This window comes from Ovis aries, chromosome 2 (assembly GCF_016772045.2).
Source record: "Ovis aries strain OAR_USU_Benz2616 breed Rambouillet chromosome 2, ARS-UI_Ramb_v3.0, whole genome shotgun sequence".
Classification (NCBI taxonomy): Eukaryota; Metazoa; Chordata; class Mammalia; order Artiodactyla; family Bovidae; genus Ovis; species Ovis aries.
In genome coordinates, this window is record NC_056055.1 from 10,138,860 (window position 1) to 10,155,742 (window position 16,883).

Consider the following 16,883-nt stretch of genomic DNA (forward strand, 5'->3'; position numbering starts at 1 on the left):
GGCTTGTTTCGAGGCAAGGGAAAAATGCACAAAAAGCTTTAGCACAGTGGCTGGGGCAAAAGTGCTCAGGCTTATCTATATGGACCCTGAGGTCCTAGGGCAGCTGATTAGAGGTGAGGACCCTGCTCTAGCAGATTCCAAGCCAATGAGATAAGGCCAAGGAGTCCAGGGACGGGCAGCCCTCCAGTGAGGATCAAGGCCCTCTGAGAGCCTTGGTGGGGCTAGGAGTGACAGAGCCCAGCTTCTTGGGGCACCATGCTCTGTTTGGGACCCCTGCTCCTGGCCCGCTATCGAGGTGAGGACATAGAAGCTGGGGGGAGGGGAGGGGGGTGAGGAGGAGAGCTTGCCTGAGGTCCAACCTGCAGGCTGCTGCCTTCCACTTGGGCTCTTTATTGGCTCAGAAACCACTGTGTTTCCCTGTGGCTGGAGGAGTCTGAAGCGCCTGCCCAGCCAAGCCTTTCGTCCCTAGATATACAGCTGGGCAGACTCACAGCCATACGGCTCAGCTGGAGAGGGCCTTGAAAATCCCTGATTGCCACCCAGGTAACTCAAGAAAGGATGGTAGAGGTCAGAGATGCCCCACATGGGTCCAGACAGTAGAACTGGGACCCACAAGAAGAAGCTAAAGGGACATTTTCCTCCAATCAGAGCCATGAAAAGATGGAGCAAGTAGCCTCTGAAGAATGGGCTCCCATCACTAGGAGCTCAAAGGCTAATTAGCAGGGGTGCTGCAGACCTCATTCAGGGTGCTCTGCTTAGAAATAACAGGCTCTGTGGGAATTCCCTGGTGGTCTAGTGGTGAGGATTCTGTGCTTCCACCGCAGGGTGCCTGGGTTAGATCAGATCCCTGGTCAGGGAGCTGAGATCCTGCAAGCTGCGTCATGAGGCCAAAAAAATAAGTAAATAAATAATGGGTACTGAAGGGAAAAAATAAATTAAAAAATTTAAATATATGTGTATGCATATTTACTTTTTTAGAGCCATCACGCCAGGTTTCAGATCTCAACTCTCAGAAAAGCCACTTAACCTTGGAAAACCAACTTAACCTCTTTCTGCCTCAGTTTACTCATTTGTAAAACAGGTTAAATAAGAAAAAAGGAGAGTAAAATAAAAATTATGGTAAAGGTCACTTAAATGCGGAATCTAGAAAAATAGTACAGATGAACTTATTGGCAAGGTAGAAAGAGAGACACAGATGCAGAGAACGAACCTAAGGTTACCAAGGAGGGGGTACGAACTGGGAGATTGGGTTTGCCATATACACAGCTATGTATAAAGCAAATGACTAACGAGAACCTACTGTTCAGCACAGGGAACTCTACTCAGTGCTCTGTGGTGACCTAAATGGGGAGAAAATCTAATAAACAAAGCAACTATACTCCAATAATTTCTCTTTTCTTTAAAGTATTGTAAAGGCAGGCGGCGCAGTGGTAAAGAATCCGCCTACCACTGCAAAAGACGCAGGTTTGATCCCTGAGTCAGGAAGATCCTTTGGAGCAGGAAATGGCAACCCACTCCAGTATTCGCGCCTGGAAACTTCCATGGACAGAGGATCCTGGCAGGCTGCAGTCCATGGGGTGGCAGAGTCAGACAGAACTAAGCACGCATGCGTGAATGCAAAGGTCAAATTAGATAATACATGTCAATGCACACAGAACAGTGCCTAGCACAATAAATATGAGCTATTTATCATTGCAGATCTAAGAATCCTCGCCTAAGCATTTAAGAATGTGAGCCATGGGTCGTCAAGAGGCAGTGCCCTACTTGAAAAGAAGGCCAGAGTGGGTGAGGCAGGAGAGCTCCAGCACCCTGGATGCCTGCCCTCTGCTGCCCTCCACTGCTGCACTCCTGGGAGCGCCACCCTCAGCCATTCTGGTGCCGCCTTCACCGGATGGTTGGTACAAAGAGTCATCTTTGTGCATTTCACCTTCCCTAGAAAGTGCGTCGGTTCTGGCTGCAGAGTGAGAGAAGCCTAATGTTGCTGCGAGAAACTGGAGAGGGCAGGGAAGCTGGGGAGAGAGTTTCTAGGGAGTGGACCTGAGCCAAGGTTGCAGTCAGGGCCCCGACCCCAAGGCCGGCCTAATTGGTGTGCAACGGTGGGCTCTACAGGACCTGGAGGGGAGGGGGTTCCCTCTGAGGGCCACCATGTCCCTCACCGCCTTCTCCTCTGTCCCTGCCCACAGTCTCCATGGCCCGGGGTACAAGGAGACCATGGAGAAAACCCCTCACTCTCTGTTAATAACCGAGTACCTCTAACAAACTTCCAAATCGAAAGTATAAATTATGTGGAGGGGGTGGGGGCAGAAAGGCATGGGGCGTATGGGATCGGCTCTCTGAGCCTGCAGCACCCCCTCCTGGCAATGCCCAGGACTGCCAGCATTCAAGAGCTCAGTGGAGAAAGGGGACTCTCGTGACCAGGCTAGTCAGCCCTTTCTCGGAGGGAGTGAAGAACTCGTCATGGTCACTTGGCCACCGCTTGGCCTGGCAGCTGGACAGAGCCAGGGCAACCCAGCTGCTTGCTTTTGCTTGGTTCCCTGTGGCTTCCAGATACTAAATCAGCACCTCGCCTCACTCTGTGTGGATGGACGCTGAGGGCGGTGCTGGGTGCTCAGGACCCTGGCTGACCTCACCTTGGGGCCACAGCTAGGTCCCAAGATCCCATTTTTCATGAGTGTCTGTCTAGGGTAGGACTGGATGCAGCCCCTTCTCCCTGCCTCTGCCCCTGGCCCACTGGGCATGGAGAATAAGCCGGCAGACAGGGGAAGGAGAGGGGTGCAGGGACCGTCCCCCGCCCCCATCACTAGGGTGAGGACCATAGATCTTTCCAACGTACAGGTTTTTGCTCTTTCTCTTCCGGGAGGTGTCATCATCGTCCCCTACTGTGTCAGGCCCGCTCATCTGCAGAGAAAACACAGACACGTTGCAACCTGGGCTGTTGTCTGAGCAAAGAGAGGCTCAGGGATCTAGCAGGTCCCACCAACCAGCCCACCCCCACCTCCATGCTCCCACCCCTTGAAGAACAGCAGAGGGAGGGAGACCCCGCTACTAGGAGCAGCCTGTTCACAGAGTGTCCTCCTCGAGCACCTAGGAACGCAGCTTGCGCAGGAGCAGCCAGAAACACAGCACTCACGGAAGCAGGGCAGGACAGAGACAAAGCTTCAGTCAAGGTTCTACTGTGTGACTTAGCCAACGGCTGTCCCTCCCTGAGCCTCTAGTGCTTAACTCCAACATGGAGATGACAATGACTAACCAACTCAGGATCCTGAGGTTTTTAAAGAGACCTGGGGTGGGTCAGCAGCGTGTGGAGTGCATTATTACATACAAGAGCACCTCTCATGCCTTAAGAGCTTCCCTGGTGGCTCAGATGGTAAAGGCGTCTGCTTGCAATGCAGGAGACCCAGGTTTAATCTCTGGGTGGGGAAGATCCCCTGGAGAAGGAAATGGCAACCCACTCCAGTACTCTTGCCTGGAAAATTCCATGGATGGAGGAGCCTGGGAGGCTACAGTCCATGGGGTCGCAAAGAGTGGGACACGACTGAGCGACTTCACTTTCACTTTCTCTTGCCTGTCTCTTAAAGCTTTCCATGGCTCCCAAGTACCCTTGAGACAATGTCCAAACTCCAGGACATGGTGTACAGGGTTTACCATCTTCGGATCTGGGCAGAAAGCTCTGTATCACCATCAGCTACAACTCCGTCGGTTATCTCTCTGGCCTGACCCCTGCTCCAGCAACCTCTTCAAACTGCCCTTCAACCGAAAACCATTCCAACCAAAAACCTTCCCAGTCAGGCTCTGTACACACTCTTCCTTCCCTGGGAGATGTTTTGGTGACTCTCTCACCTCCCATTCCTTCCAAGACCCAGCCTCAGCAAAGACCTAGACCTCAGGTAAGCTGCTTAAATGCCCCCTCACCCAGGAAGCCCTCCTTGACTCCTAGACCAAGGTTGTGCCCTCTTTACCCCTTTGAGGTCCCCGCTGCATCCAACATGGCTTCTATCCGATCTGTCTCCTCTACTGGAGTGTGAGTTCCCAAGAGCAGGGCCTTTGTCTGCCTTCACCTCTGTCTAGGTCACCTTGATTGGGCCTGGTGTATGTTAGGAGCTCAAGAAATACTTGAATGAATGAATGAATCAAGAAAGGGAAAGCAGGTTGGGAAGGAAGTATCTTGAAGGCTTCACTGCTTGATTAACGGCCTGCAATTTTATTTCCTGCTATTCCACTGAGCCCCCAGACTCTGCCCTGCCCTACCTCCACCCCGCTTCCCTTTGCTTACGCTGTGCCCCCTTCCTGGAAGGCCTTCTCCTCTTCTGCCCAATCTTGACACCCTCCCAGCCTGTCACCCCTCCTCTCCTCCACACCACTCCAGACTCCCACCGTCTCTCCTGGGGCCGCCTTCTGTTCCCCTGCCTCTGTGTGTCCATCCTCCCTCTGAAGAAATCAGACCCCTACAGTGCCACCCCAGAGCAGAAGCACAGGAAATGCACTGAGATGTTAGAATAGCTGCAGCTGAGACATCCTAAGACAAGACGGAAGGCCACCAGGTGTGACTCTCACTCTGACTCCTCGCGAGTCACACCTTGGATCTCAGTTTCATTTGTAAAATAAAGAAAATGGGCTGAACTTTAAAATACCATGTTCTCAATCCTGGGAAGAAAAGCGGGCTTAATCCAGATATAGCCGGAGCTACCAGCCTCAGTGGGGCAATGACCCAGAGATGGATGGATGGATGGATGAGTTATAGCTTCATTCATGGAGTTCATGCTATAGGCCAGACCTCAGAATGGACGTTATCCAGACACTGTCTCATTAATCTCAGAGTAAGTCCATAAAAGTAAACAGAACCTCAGAGAAGCTAAGTCATCTGCCCAAGGACACCCAGCGTTTACGTGACAGCTAGAATCTAGGTCTGTCTGAATTTAAGGCCTATGTTTCTCCACCAGAGGATGCTGCTACTCAGATGCAAGGACGGGACACATTTTGAAGGTTTTCAATGAACAGCTCAGGGGAAATGCCACCTCCTTCCTGAGAACGCTGCCCCACCAAGGTTGTAAACACGTGTACGTGCACACACAGGCACACGCCCAGCCATGGCACGGGACTCCGGATCTACAGTTTGCAGCCTGGGTATGGATGCTGCCTCCACTAACTTTGGAGACGTTCCCAGGCTTTCTCAGTTTCAGCTTCTTTAGCTCCAGCAGAGGCATCACCCTGCTGTTGGGAGGCTCACCAGGATAGTCTGGGCCCCCAAGGCCCGACTGGTACACAGGGCACCCTCAGGCACTGGGGGCTGCCAGCATTCAGCGCCCAGTGATTTTGCTGTCAGTGCCAAGCCCTTGCACACAGGTCACAGTTGTCTGGCCTGGCCAGGCAAGGCCTGAAGCCCCCACCCGTGGGAAAGGGCCCAGAGCGCTGGGCTTCCTCCCATTTAACCTCAGCTTCCGCACTTTATCGGCCCCACACAATGGGCCTGGGGACCACTCCCGCCCCGCCCGCCACCCCAAGGCTCTGCACTGCTGGGAACCAGGCTCTTCCTTCCACTGCTGGGAGGGGGTCATCTTCTCCAGGGCCAGCTCTCATCAATCAGCCTGAGAGAGGGGCCGGGGAGCTCAGGCCCTGGGGGTCGGCCCCCAAAATAGCCAGCGAAACCCACACCCCACAGAGGTGCTGTGTGCCAGAAAGAGATGAGATGGAAAGTCAGGGCTCGGATTTCTAGGCTCAGCGTGGCCCCCAAGCCTCCTGTCTCCGGGAGCTGCAGTGAGGCCTGCCTGAGGCTCAGCACACAAAGCGTCTCTCCTTCCCATCTACTCCCCTGCGCTGCTCCTTGGCTCCTCTGTGCTGAAAGGTGACTGGAGATGAACCCAGAACTACTCAGCCCGCCCTTCACTCCAGACAGTCCCTGAGGCCCGCCCAGTTCCCACCGGGCCACCTCCAGGGACTGGAGGAATAATTACTGTTTATATTGTTATTATGGCTATTACAATAGTCACGGTAAAGAGTCAAATGCTAAACTGCCTGGATTTGAATCCTAGCTCAGTCACTCATTAGCTAATCAACTTCAGCCAAATTATATCCCTTTTTTGTGCCTCGGTTTTTTTATTTGTAAAATGAGGATAGTAACTGGACCTCTCAAAGGGGTGTTACATGGATTAATGAACACCTGCAGAAGTGCTTGATGACTCGTAGCTACGGTGGTATGAACTGAGACTGTCTCCTGCCATATCAATAAACAAGAAACGTCACAGCCATCAGTGATCTCTGGCCTCCAAATGTGAATGAGGGCTCCCAAAACTGCAGGCCAGGGGATGCTGCCCACCCCCCAGCACACACACACACCACCACCAACAGTGACTTCTGAGGAGCTGGGGAATGCAAGAAGCAGCCATCTGCCAACTCCTAATGAAACAGGATCGGCCCCAGTCAGCTGAGGTGCACACGCAAGGAATGAATTCAGTGAGCCCAGAGGTTTGCATCTTCCCATACACAGAATGCTAAATTTCTTAACTTGATCTTTGATGTTCAGACTGTCTGCAAACTTGTATATAGCTTGACTTCCCCTCCTGTCTCCTTGGAGCAGTTTTCTCAGATATACTGAGATGCTATCTCCCAGGCTTGGAGTCATTCCCACCAAACTAAATAACTCTCTGCTTTCAGGTTGTGACTATATTTTTTTAGTGGTTACAGCTGTTACTCACTACGTGCCAGGCAATGTGCTAAAGTGCTGTGTCATACTTTAATTTAACCTTCTCAACAATTCTAAGAGCTTTTTGCTGTTATTTCCTCCCAGTTTACAGCTGAGGAAACTGAGGCCCAGAGCTGTATGCTAAGTCACTTCAGTCATGTCTGACTCTTTGTGACCCCATGGACTGCAGACTGCCAGGCTCCTCTGTCCATGGGATTTTCCAGGCAAGAGTATTGAAGTAGGTTGCTATTTCTATTTGCCTGGGCTCTCGGAGCTGGCCAGTAGCAAAAAAAATTTCAGGTCTGGCTGCAGACCCCACCATGACCGAGGGGTCTCCTATAAGCAGGGCCTCACCTGAATCCCCCTGCTGGTCCTGACCTGACTTCTGGGGCTACGTGGCCATACCTGGCTCCTCTCTCTGACCCAGACCATCTTGGCAGACCACATGGAACTTTGCAGAAACACTGGGACTAAACTCTACACTTATTTGTTTAGACAGAGGAACGAATCCTTTAGGCTTTTACAGGTAGGAGGCTGGAAGATGCTATCATGCCTTGGAGCTGGAAGGCGTCTTAGGGGCTCCCTTGTCTGAACCACAACCTAGATGGGAAACTTAGTGCAGCAGGGCGGGCACCCTCCCTTGACAGCCTCTGCCCAAGCTGGCTTCCTGCAGGAGGGGAGAAGGAAGCACCGCCAGGGAGGGGCCACAGCCTCTTCTCCCCGCTGTCAAGGAATGACCCATGATTCTGGGCTGAGCCAGGCCAGGCTGGGGTGAAATTCACAGATGCTCTTGAAGTGTCCCTGGCCCCCAGGAAAAGGACAGACACAGGCCCAGAAAATCTGTCCTGCTGGACCCTTTTGGGAGCAGCTGGCAAGGTGCGGGTCTGGCAGCAGAGGGCACTGTGGGACAACTCAACTCAGCACAAGAGCCAGCCAGCCTCAGGATACCCCACGGGATAACCCCAGGGGATCTTCTCTTCTCTAGACCTCAGGCAGCCCACCCGTAAGATGATCCTGGCTCCATCTCTCAGGTCTGTCTGGTTCAGATACTCCTAAACACAGCAGCAGGGAGGGGTAACACAGGGACTGCTGCCTCTGTGACAGACAGATTGCACTATGGCCAGCCTCGGACAGCAGCACAATGACTGGCCGAAGGCCACAGGAGCTCTGTCTGGCCCTCCTGGGTCTCATTGTATCACAGGATTACTACTGTGGGCACAGAGCTGTCAATATACTGCAGTTGTCTTGAATCCCTGGGGCAACTCCCTGAAGACTTAGCCACTCTTGTTTTATAAGAGAAAATCAAAGCTCAGGAAAAAAAAAAAAGAAGCTCAGTAACTTGGCCAAGGTCTCAAGACCAGGAGGGAGGAGGCAGAGCTGAGACTGAACCCAGTCTGTCTCACTCCACAGCCTGAAGACCTCATCCCTCTCCTCTTCACCTCCTGCCTGGCTCTGCCTGGAAACTGTGGTTAGTTGGCATCCATGGACCCTCCCTGAAAAGTCAGGCCCAAACCGGGAAAATGGAAGTCACAGGAAAACCTGCCGCCTCCCCCAGCTGCCAGTCCCCAACCCGCTGCCCCTCACCTGCTAGGGGTGTGCAGGGTTTAGGACGGGCTCAGAGAGGACTGGACAAGGTGAGGTCATTGTCCAGCTCCATCGTCATGTGGCCTGGGACAAACCCTTCTCCCTAGGCTTCAGACTCCCCACTGTGAGATGAGTACAACTGGTCCCAGCTTGCAGCAGTGCTGTGAAGGCTAGAAAGGCGGGGGTAGTGGGGTGGGAGGAGGTGGGGGGCAGGGAGGACTGCTACTGCTCTTGCGGTCCTCCTTTTTCTCATCACAACCATTGTCGTCAGCATGATCCCCTTTATGGAGGACCCAGCAGAAGCTGAGTGCCAGGCACTCTTCTGAACGCTTAACCCAAGTCAGGCTCTTTAATCTTCCCAGTAACCCTATGATAGAGGTACTATGTACTCATAATACCCATTTTACTGATGAGGAAACTGAGGCTCAGAGAAGGGCAGGGATTTGTCCAAGTCCCCCCGCCAGTGAGGGATGGAAGAGGACACCAGGGCCTCTGTCCAGCCTAGACCGCACTTCCCCTTGACAAGGGTTAGCTTCTTACTGAAGCTGGCTGTCTGGAAGGAAAAGGATATGAACAATGCTGAAGGACTCAAGGCCTGGCAAGCAGAAGCCAAGTGGTAGGGTGGCAGCCTCTGAGGTCCCTGCCAGCTAGTCACTCAAGACCAAGAAAGGAGGCAACAGGCCAAAAGAGGGTGGGGGGTGGGAGGATGCCAGCGGGAACCTTCAGCTCCCAAAGGAGGAAGCTGGGACAGGAGAGAGAGCTGGCCTAAGCATGCTGGACTACCAGGCAGAAATATCTGCCCCCAAATTGGAGCTGAGATCAACTGGTTTGGGGAACTAGAAATGTATGTGAGAATGTGTGTGAATGTATCTGTATATAAATATCTGTACTGGAGCAAGAGCAGATGGGACAGAACTTGGAAGGGTCTGGTGGAGACAGTGAGATTGGGAGGCCCAAAGTGGGTGTGGGTCCTTGGACCTCAGCCGTCGTCCAGAAGAGAATGTCCAGGCCTGGCCTGAGTTGGCCTGAAGCCTCACTTCAGTAGGACAGAGATCTGGACTCCTCCCTATAGAAACTGCCTCCAAAAAAATGGCCTTAGATGGTGATACTCAAACTATGGGAAATGTCCCAATCCCTGAGGGACTGGTTTAAAACGCAGGGTCTGGGCACTGCCCCCTGGAAATTCTGATTCCAGCTTCTAGGGAGGGGAATTAGAAATCTATATATTAATGACCTATTCCCTGATGATTTCAGAGCACATCAACAGCACTTACAGATGAGGAAATAGATCCTGTTCCCTTGCCTTTGGAATTTAGTTCTAATTCCTGGACACAAAGTTTAAGGCCCTTTTCTGGAGGGCCCCAACCAACCCTTCCAGCATAGGCACCTTTCAGCAGAAGGTGTTATCCTTCGTGCTGAGCAGCCTTGTTGCTAGTGGCTGAGAAGCTGCAGAGGCTTCTGAGGCCATGTCTCAATTTGGTGGGGAAGTGTGCTGACATCCATTAGTCATGTCTGCCACAGGTTTGGAGGCAGGAATGGCAGCATGCATGTCATGCATCAGCCATCCATGAACTTTAGAAATCTCTTGTTCTAGCTAAATTAACTTCTGCAGAGCTTAGTCTCGGTCATGTTCTTTCACAGTATGCCTACCTCATCCTCTCTGTTTATTCTAAACCTGTTCAACTTTCAAAGCCAAGCGGAGGAGCATCTTTTGCTAGAAGCCTTGCCTGGTGGCCCTCTGCCCTGGGGTCTCTCCTCCCCGCACCCCCCTCAGCCTCACAATAGTTGTCATAACAACACCTTGCACCACACTGACTGTTAGCATCTCCACAGCATTTGCCTGGCGCCTAGACTAATGACATCAGGCACCAAGTTCTTTAGAAAGTGAAGTGAGAGTGTTAGTAGCTCAGCCGTGTCTGACTCTTTGTGACCCCATGAACTGTATCCTCTGTCCATGGAATTCTCCAGGTGAGACTATTGGAGTGGGTTGCCATTCCCTTCTCCAGGGGAACTTCCCAGCCCAGAGATGGAATCCGGGTCTCCTGCATTGCAAGCAGATTCTTTTCACTGTCCGAGCTACCAGGGAAGCCGCAGGCTCTTTGGGCTCACCCTCAATTGCCATGGGTTGTAAGTGCTATTAATCTCTGCTTTTCAGAGAAGACACTAAGGCTCAGGAAGGCTGAGTGGCTCACCCAAGACCACATAGTAAGTGAGGGACAGAGACCAGATTCAAACTGGCCAGTAGGCCTCAAGGGCTTCCCAGGTGGCTAGTGGTAAAGAATCCGCCTGCCAAAGCAAGAGATGCAGGTTCGATCACTGGGTCAGGAAGATTCCCTGGAGGAAGAAATGCCAACACACTCCTGTATTCTTACCTGGAAAATGCCATGGACAGAGAAGCCTGGCAGGCTACAGGCCATGGGGTCGCAGAGTTGGGCTTGACTGAGACAGTGAGCATGAACACGGACGGGCTTCAAAGCCATGCTGCAACCTTTCCGCTGCTGGCCACCCCGCTGGCCCACACAGAAAACACATTCCTCATAGGCTGAGATCAGCCTCACGCATCTCTGTGGCCCCTGCTGTGGCACGGAGCACAAGGCCTGGCACACAGCAGGAAATCAATAAACACTTATTCATCTATTTATAAATATTTGCAAGAGACAAAGAGCACGGTGGTTGAGAGCTCCAGCCCTGGAGCCTCATTCTAATTCTGGTTCAGACATTTATAAACTGTGCAACCTAATGTGAGTGACATAACCTCCCAGTACCTCAGTTTCCTCATCCGTTGCAGGCAACAACAGTGTCTACCTCCTAAGGCAGCTGTGAGGCTTAATGAGTTCATATAAATTGCTTAGAATAATGCCAGCATGGAGGAAACTCGTGTTGTCACGCTTGTGGGCTGACAGATTTCTAGTCTGGCTAGGCTTGGACCAAGTGTAAGTTATGACTATTTCTCCAGTTAGCATGTTGGATCTTATAGATCCAAATATACCTGCCCTACTTTTGGTGGATTCCCCCAGTAAAATGGAGCTGTAAGAATATCTGCAGAAAGTCTTGTGTTTAAGTCCAAGTTCTGCCTTCTTGGTCCCTCTGGGCCTCAGTTTTATCATCTTTTAAATGGGTAGAAGGCTTATTGGAAGGTTGGGACAAAAGCAGAGGTGGGACAAAGCCAAGATTCATTCCCTGCAGTTCTTGGACCCATCCAACCCTGTCATGTACCCTGTTCCCCTCCACCCTTGGGCTCCTTACCTTCCTGTGTCCTGTGAAGAAGAGGGAAAGGTGGTGCATGGAGCCTCCATTGCGGCCCAGTTCCTTCTTGAGGGTGCGGGGGGAAGGCATGGCCCAGGTGGATGCGGCGCCCTCGCCATCCGAGCAGTGCAGGGTGGTGTCGGAGGAGAAGCAGGGCCCACGGTTCTCCTGCAGCAGGCTGCCCTCGCTGTGCGTCCGGCGCCTCAGCGAGTTCTGCACGCGCAGCGAGAGGCCGCCCTCAGCACCCTGGCCCGTCTCGATCATGCTGCTGCGCTTGGCCTCCCCACGCTCTCCGTAGTTGTCATCGCTTGTGTCCTCGTCCTCATCCTCCTCCCCCTCCTCGGCCTCCTCTGCATCCTCCTCGTCGCCAGAGCTGCCCCCTTCCGCCCCTGCCTTCTGGCTGTAGGTGCTATCCAGCCGGACCTCGGGGATCACGAAGTTCGGCTTGGAGGCCATGGGTGGGTTCCCTGTGGCTGCTGGTGGGTCCCCAGAGCTTGTGGTCTCCTCAGCAAGGGGCTGAGCTGCCAGAGGGGTATGGCCGGGGGGCAGGTCTTGACAGGGCGGAAGGTCCTGGGCAGGGGGTTTCTGGAAGGCAGGGAGGTCTTTGCTGATTAGAGGGTCTTGGCCGGGAGAGGGTTCTTGCCCAGCAGGAAGGTCCTGGCATGGAGAGAAGACTGCGGCTGCAGGGTGTTCCTGGCCTGGCGGGGAGTCCTTGCTGGGCGAGCATTCCTGGCGCACAGGAGGTTCTTTGCAAGAAGATGAGTCTTTGCTGGGCATTGATTCTGGGCCAGCAGAACGTTTCTGGCCAGAAGAGGAGTCCTCTTTGGGTGGAAGCTCTTGTCCGGGAAGAGGCTCCTGGCCAGGAGACAGGTCCTTGCTGGGTGAGGGGTCCTTGGCATCCGGCCCCTTCCCTTCCTCCCCGGGCATTTCCTTCTTCTCATCCGCCTCTGATCCCTCAAACATCTGTGAAACAAAGAGAAAATGAGAAAGGCTTACAAGAGGAGGCTACCAGGCACGAGTCAGTGTCACTGAAAATGAGGCGGCGATCCACAGCCCACAGCCTGCACCCCACGGTGTGAAAGCCGAAGCGCCCCGTGGAGACCTGACAGCCCCTTTGGCTAAGCTGAATACGGGCTTCCCACCCTTACTGCCTTGCTGGAAACTTGCGCTCCATCAAAACATGGTTGGTCATTTAAGGGAGACGAGGGAGAGGTTAGTTACCAGTATATGTCTTCTCTCATATGCCAGGAACCATGGCAGATTAAACCCCTCTTATGTAATGTTCCCCGGGGGCTTTCTTGGTGGTTCAGAAGGTTTAAAAAAAAAAAAATCCATCTGCAATGTAGGAGACCCGGATTTGAGCCCTGGGTCAGGAAGATCCCTTGGAGAAGGGAATGGCAACCCACTCCAGTATCCTTCCCTGGAGAACCCCACGGACAGAGGAGCGTGGTTGGCTACAGTCCCTGGGGTCACAGAGAGTCAGACACAACTGAGTCACTAACAGTAACATGTAATGCTCCCAGTGGCCCTCAAAGGGGGGGTGTCACAGTCCCTCTGTGAGTAAGTCGCTCTGTGAATAAATGAGGAGCAGACAGCCTTGGCCTTCACGGACCAGAATCAAACCAAGCCCCAAGCCAGAGCAGCTATCAAGTGAGAGAATCCCAGACCTAGCCAAAGGATATCTTCCACCTGAACCAACGTCTTTCGAAAGCCTTAGTGAGTCATTTGAAGAAGAACTTGCTCTGAATGTTCAGCTCTTTTTGAAACTAGTAAACTGGGAGAAAACCAGAACTTCAAAATACTGTGCATACCTGTACTCGACAGATGTCACAGACACGTGGAACCTCACTGAGGGATCACTCACCCCATGCTTTTTAAACTGTGATTGGAGGAACCTCAGGAGTCACACGTACAAACAAAAGAGGACGCGTTCCTGCCTCACACACCACCCTCAGAATCCTTGGAGTTTTCGCTGGGTTCTTGCAGATTTCATTTGCAAAGGGAAAAATACTGCCCTTACTCCGAGTCTGAAAAGCAGCTGTCTCACAGGAAGACTGGGGCTCAGAGAAAGTCAGGGGTGTCCCAGTGTCCCAGCCACATGGGAAAGTGGGTCAGGCTTGGGCTAGGCTGGCCCCTCCCCCCCATCACAGTAAAGGACCTGGAGCGCTGGACTGGGAACTGCTCAGAGCCTAGGTTCCGTCCATGAAGAGGCCACAAGGACAGAGGACTAATGAAAGAGGAAGATGCCACACACTTATGAGAACTGTACAGATAAGCGTGCACGCACACACACACACAGGCGGAGAATTTCAGGGTAAATGCCTCAGAACATAGGTTAAGAGCTCTTACTGTAAAGACCACTAATGTCTGTTTGATGGATGAAGAAGCTGGGCGCAAAGAGCAAGGACTTACCCGCTACGGCACAGCTGCCAGAGACTGGAAGGCCATGCCTGCAGCTGGGAACTCTTTCAAGCCCTGGGCCGGCCAGGCGTCGCATCTGGGAATAAGGGGCCCAGCCGCAGCCCAGGGCAGCTGCCGCACCCACATGTCAGGGGTCAGAGTGGCGTCTGGGAGCACCAGAGTGGAAGTGAAAGGCCAGTGGGGTAAAAACCACCACCTAGGAGGATGAAAGTGAAAGCCCCCCCCGCACCTCCACCTCCTGGGTTGTGGGAGGGTGAAAGTTGCTGAGCCAGGACGGGGAGCCTCAGAGGACTGCAGGATGATCTGGCCAGAGTTTGGTTCCCAGGTACAGGCAAAGACAGGGGCCCACTTACCCTAAGGAGTGCCTGCCCTGCAAATCCTGCCTGCAGCTCCATGGTGAAGACTTATCCACCCAGGAAGCCCTCAGACCACACTGCCTCAGATCTGGGAACGTCGGCGAGCCCATATCCCCACTGCACAGATGGGGAGACTGAGGCCCAGAAAGGAGAAGGAGCCAACCTAGAATCACACAATAGGGCCAGGAAGAGCCAGTTCCTAAGCCCTCTGGACTTCTGGCTCGCCACCTATGAAATGGGATAACCAAGGTACCCAAGTGACACACAAGGAGAGTACACTCTAAAAGTCCAAAGCTCTGAAATGGGATGGTGGTGGTGGTGTGGTGGTTGTGGTGAGGAAAACATTGTTCACGAAACTTAAACAGTGGCACATCTTTCTCATGGACCCCTAGACGCAAACTGTCAGGCTCCCAGAATCGAAGTTGGCAATTGTGGTTCCAGGCACTCCAATCCAGGAATCTCATCTGGGAACCTTAGTTTGTTCCCAGGGGGTTCAAAGAGACTCTCCACTGAACTGACAGGAAGACAGAGGGCCCAGCCTGGACAGTGACCTAGGGACTTGCCCAAAGGCACCCGTAAACACAGGGCTAAGCTGGGGTTAGAGCCTGACTCCTGGCTCTTTCTTCCCAAGCCCCCTTCGGATCTCAGTTCCCAGGGCAGCCCAGCTCCTGCCTGCCCCCTCCCACCAACGAGCATTCTCCATCAAAAAAGGCAAACTGTGGGCAATGCCAGCTCCCTGGTGTCCCACATTCTCTCACCTCCCCCTCTGCTAGAGCCTTCCATCTGGAAGCACGGACAGTCGGAAGCAGCAACTGGTGCCCTCGGGAACTGGCTCTGGGCCCTGAGAGAGAAGCAGGCCACCTTCCCCCTTCCTGGGGGTGGAGTGGGGCCAGGGCCTGCACCAGTAGTGACTGCAGCCGAACTGCCTGCCCTCAAGAAAGTGCAGCACCAGACCCAAAACCAGAAATGCAAGTCAGCCTGCCTCTGCCAATCGTGCTCAGCCAGGCCAAAGCAAACAAAGCCAGGAGGGGAAGTGCCTCTGTCCTCAGGGGGCCCCCGCCCCAGGGACGCTGAGAAACCACTCAGGACCCAGGGCTCTCACAGCACCCTGCGGTTCCTGCTCAGACGGCCCGAGTCAGACTTTGGTTTTGCTTCCAGCAGCGTCATTTCCTAGCTGTGCGAGAATATGGCCAAGCCTCCCCGAATTCTCTGAGCCCTGATTCCTTACCTGGAACAGAGCGTGATATCACACCAAACTCACAGGACTAAGTTCATGCTCTTCACGGGGCCTGGCCCCAAAGAAGCATTTGATAAAGCGGGAGCTATTCTTAGTCTAGGCTTATCTTGGTCATTGTTGTTGAGTCGCTCTTTGAGCCCCCATGCACTGTAGCCCGCCAGGCTCCTCGGCCCACGGGATTCTCCAGGAATTCTTACTGGAGTGTGTTATCATTCCCTTAGAGATCAGGAAACTGAGGTCCCAGAGGCTAGGGGAATTACCTAAGATATGGGAGGCTGACTCAGTACTAGAACTCCTGTCTCCCAGTTAAGCATCTCTCCCCACTTCCCTGGATCTTTACACACAAGGGCAGGGGAGCCCCAGGGGTCTAGATGGAGGGGGAGCAGGCTGTGAGCAATGGCCCTTCACCCAGGCCCATCCCCCACAGGGCAGACACTGGCAAAGAAGAACCAGCTCAGAACAGACCAGGTTCTGTTTTGTGTGAGCACCTGAGTAGGCTTGGTCAGATCTGTGTTCCTGGGAAAGCTGGAGTATGGGGTACCTGAGCGGGTAGAGGGCCTCTGGAACAGAAAACCTCAGAAACCTTAGGGGAGAAGGTAGCAAGTGAAGAGAATTAGGATGGGAAAGGAGAGAAAGATGAGAGCCATGTCACAGAATGGATGCCAGGCATGAGCTGGTCCTGGGAGCAACGAAACAACACAAGCAGAGCTGAGCTATGTGAAACTGCTCTGGGCGGGGTGACAGGACGCGGGGGCGGCGGGAGGACTGGGGAGCACGCGCCCACGCAGTCATTCATTCTCCGGGCACTGAGTTAGGTCCTAGGGTGGGGGTGGGGACAGCAGAGGCCAAGTCAGACGCAATCGCTGCCCTCCCCTGAGCAGAAAAGCAGAGGCTGGACAACTGGTCTTAAGGAATGTGGTGGGTGCTCTGAAGGACGCACAGGCAGCTGGGGACACCCCGCTGGGCGGCTGTTACAACAGGTTGGGGTGCCAAGAATCCAGCCAAGGCGGCCCAGAGACCAGCTGACTCGCCCAGGGCTCTGGGTCCGAGCGCACCGAGAAGCTGCCCTTCTGCTGCGGAGAGCGTGTATCTCTCCCATCCATCATTTCTTTGGCTCAGCTGGACCAGGGTTAATTCTGTGCATGTCTCGCCTGCTAGAAGCACACAGGAAATGAACCAGGCCTTCTAAATGGAGCTGCTGTTTAGGATATAATCAAATCCTCTCCCCAGTCCAATCCAGGGCTCGGAACAGGCTGGGGAAGGGTGGCAGGTGTGACACCCAGAGGCCTGGCTCACACCACCTACGTCCCCTGGGCCCTGTGGTGGCTGGAAGTGACTTGCCCAATGTCACATAGCTACT

At 53.5% G+C, this 16,883-nt stretch overlaps 1 protein-coding gene across 19 annotated transcripts in view; it reads right to left on the bottom strand.

Annotated features, from left to right (window-relative positions):
* RGS3 (regulator of G protein signaling 3) overlaps positions 1 to 16,883 on the bottom strand; it is a 136,387-nt gene that overhangs the window by 4,430 nt on the left and 115,074 nt on the right. For 17 of the 19 annotated variants that reach the window (XM_042242856.1, XM_060408876.1, XM_027964091.2 and 14 more), the window contains 2 exons: positions 11,510 to 12,472; positions 2,834 to 2,898 (listed from right to left, as the gene is read on the bottom strand). In XM_042242856.1, the coding sequence (XP_042098790.1) occupies positions 2,834 to 2,898; positions 11,510 to 12,472 (1,028 nt within the window). Of the gene's footprint in view, positions 1 to 2,833; positions 2,899 to 11,509; positions 12,473 to 13,921; positions 14,086 to 15,044; positions 15,238 to 16,883 lie in introns of those variants that run through there. The other 2 variants (XM_060408879.1, XM_042242865.2) reach the window with 2 other exon arrangements.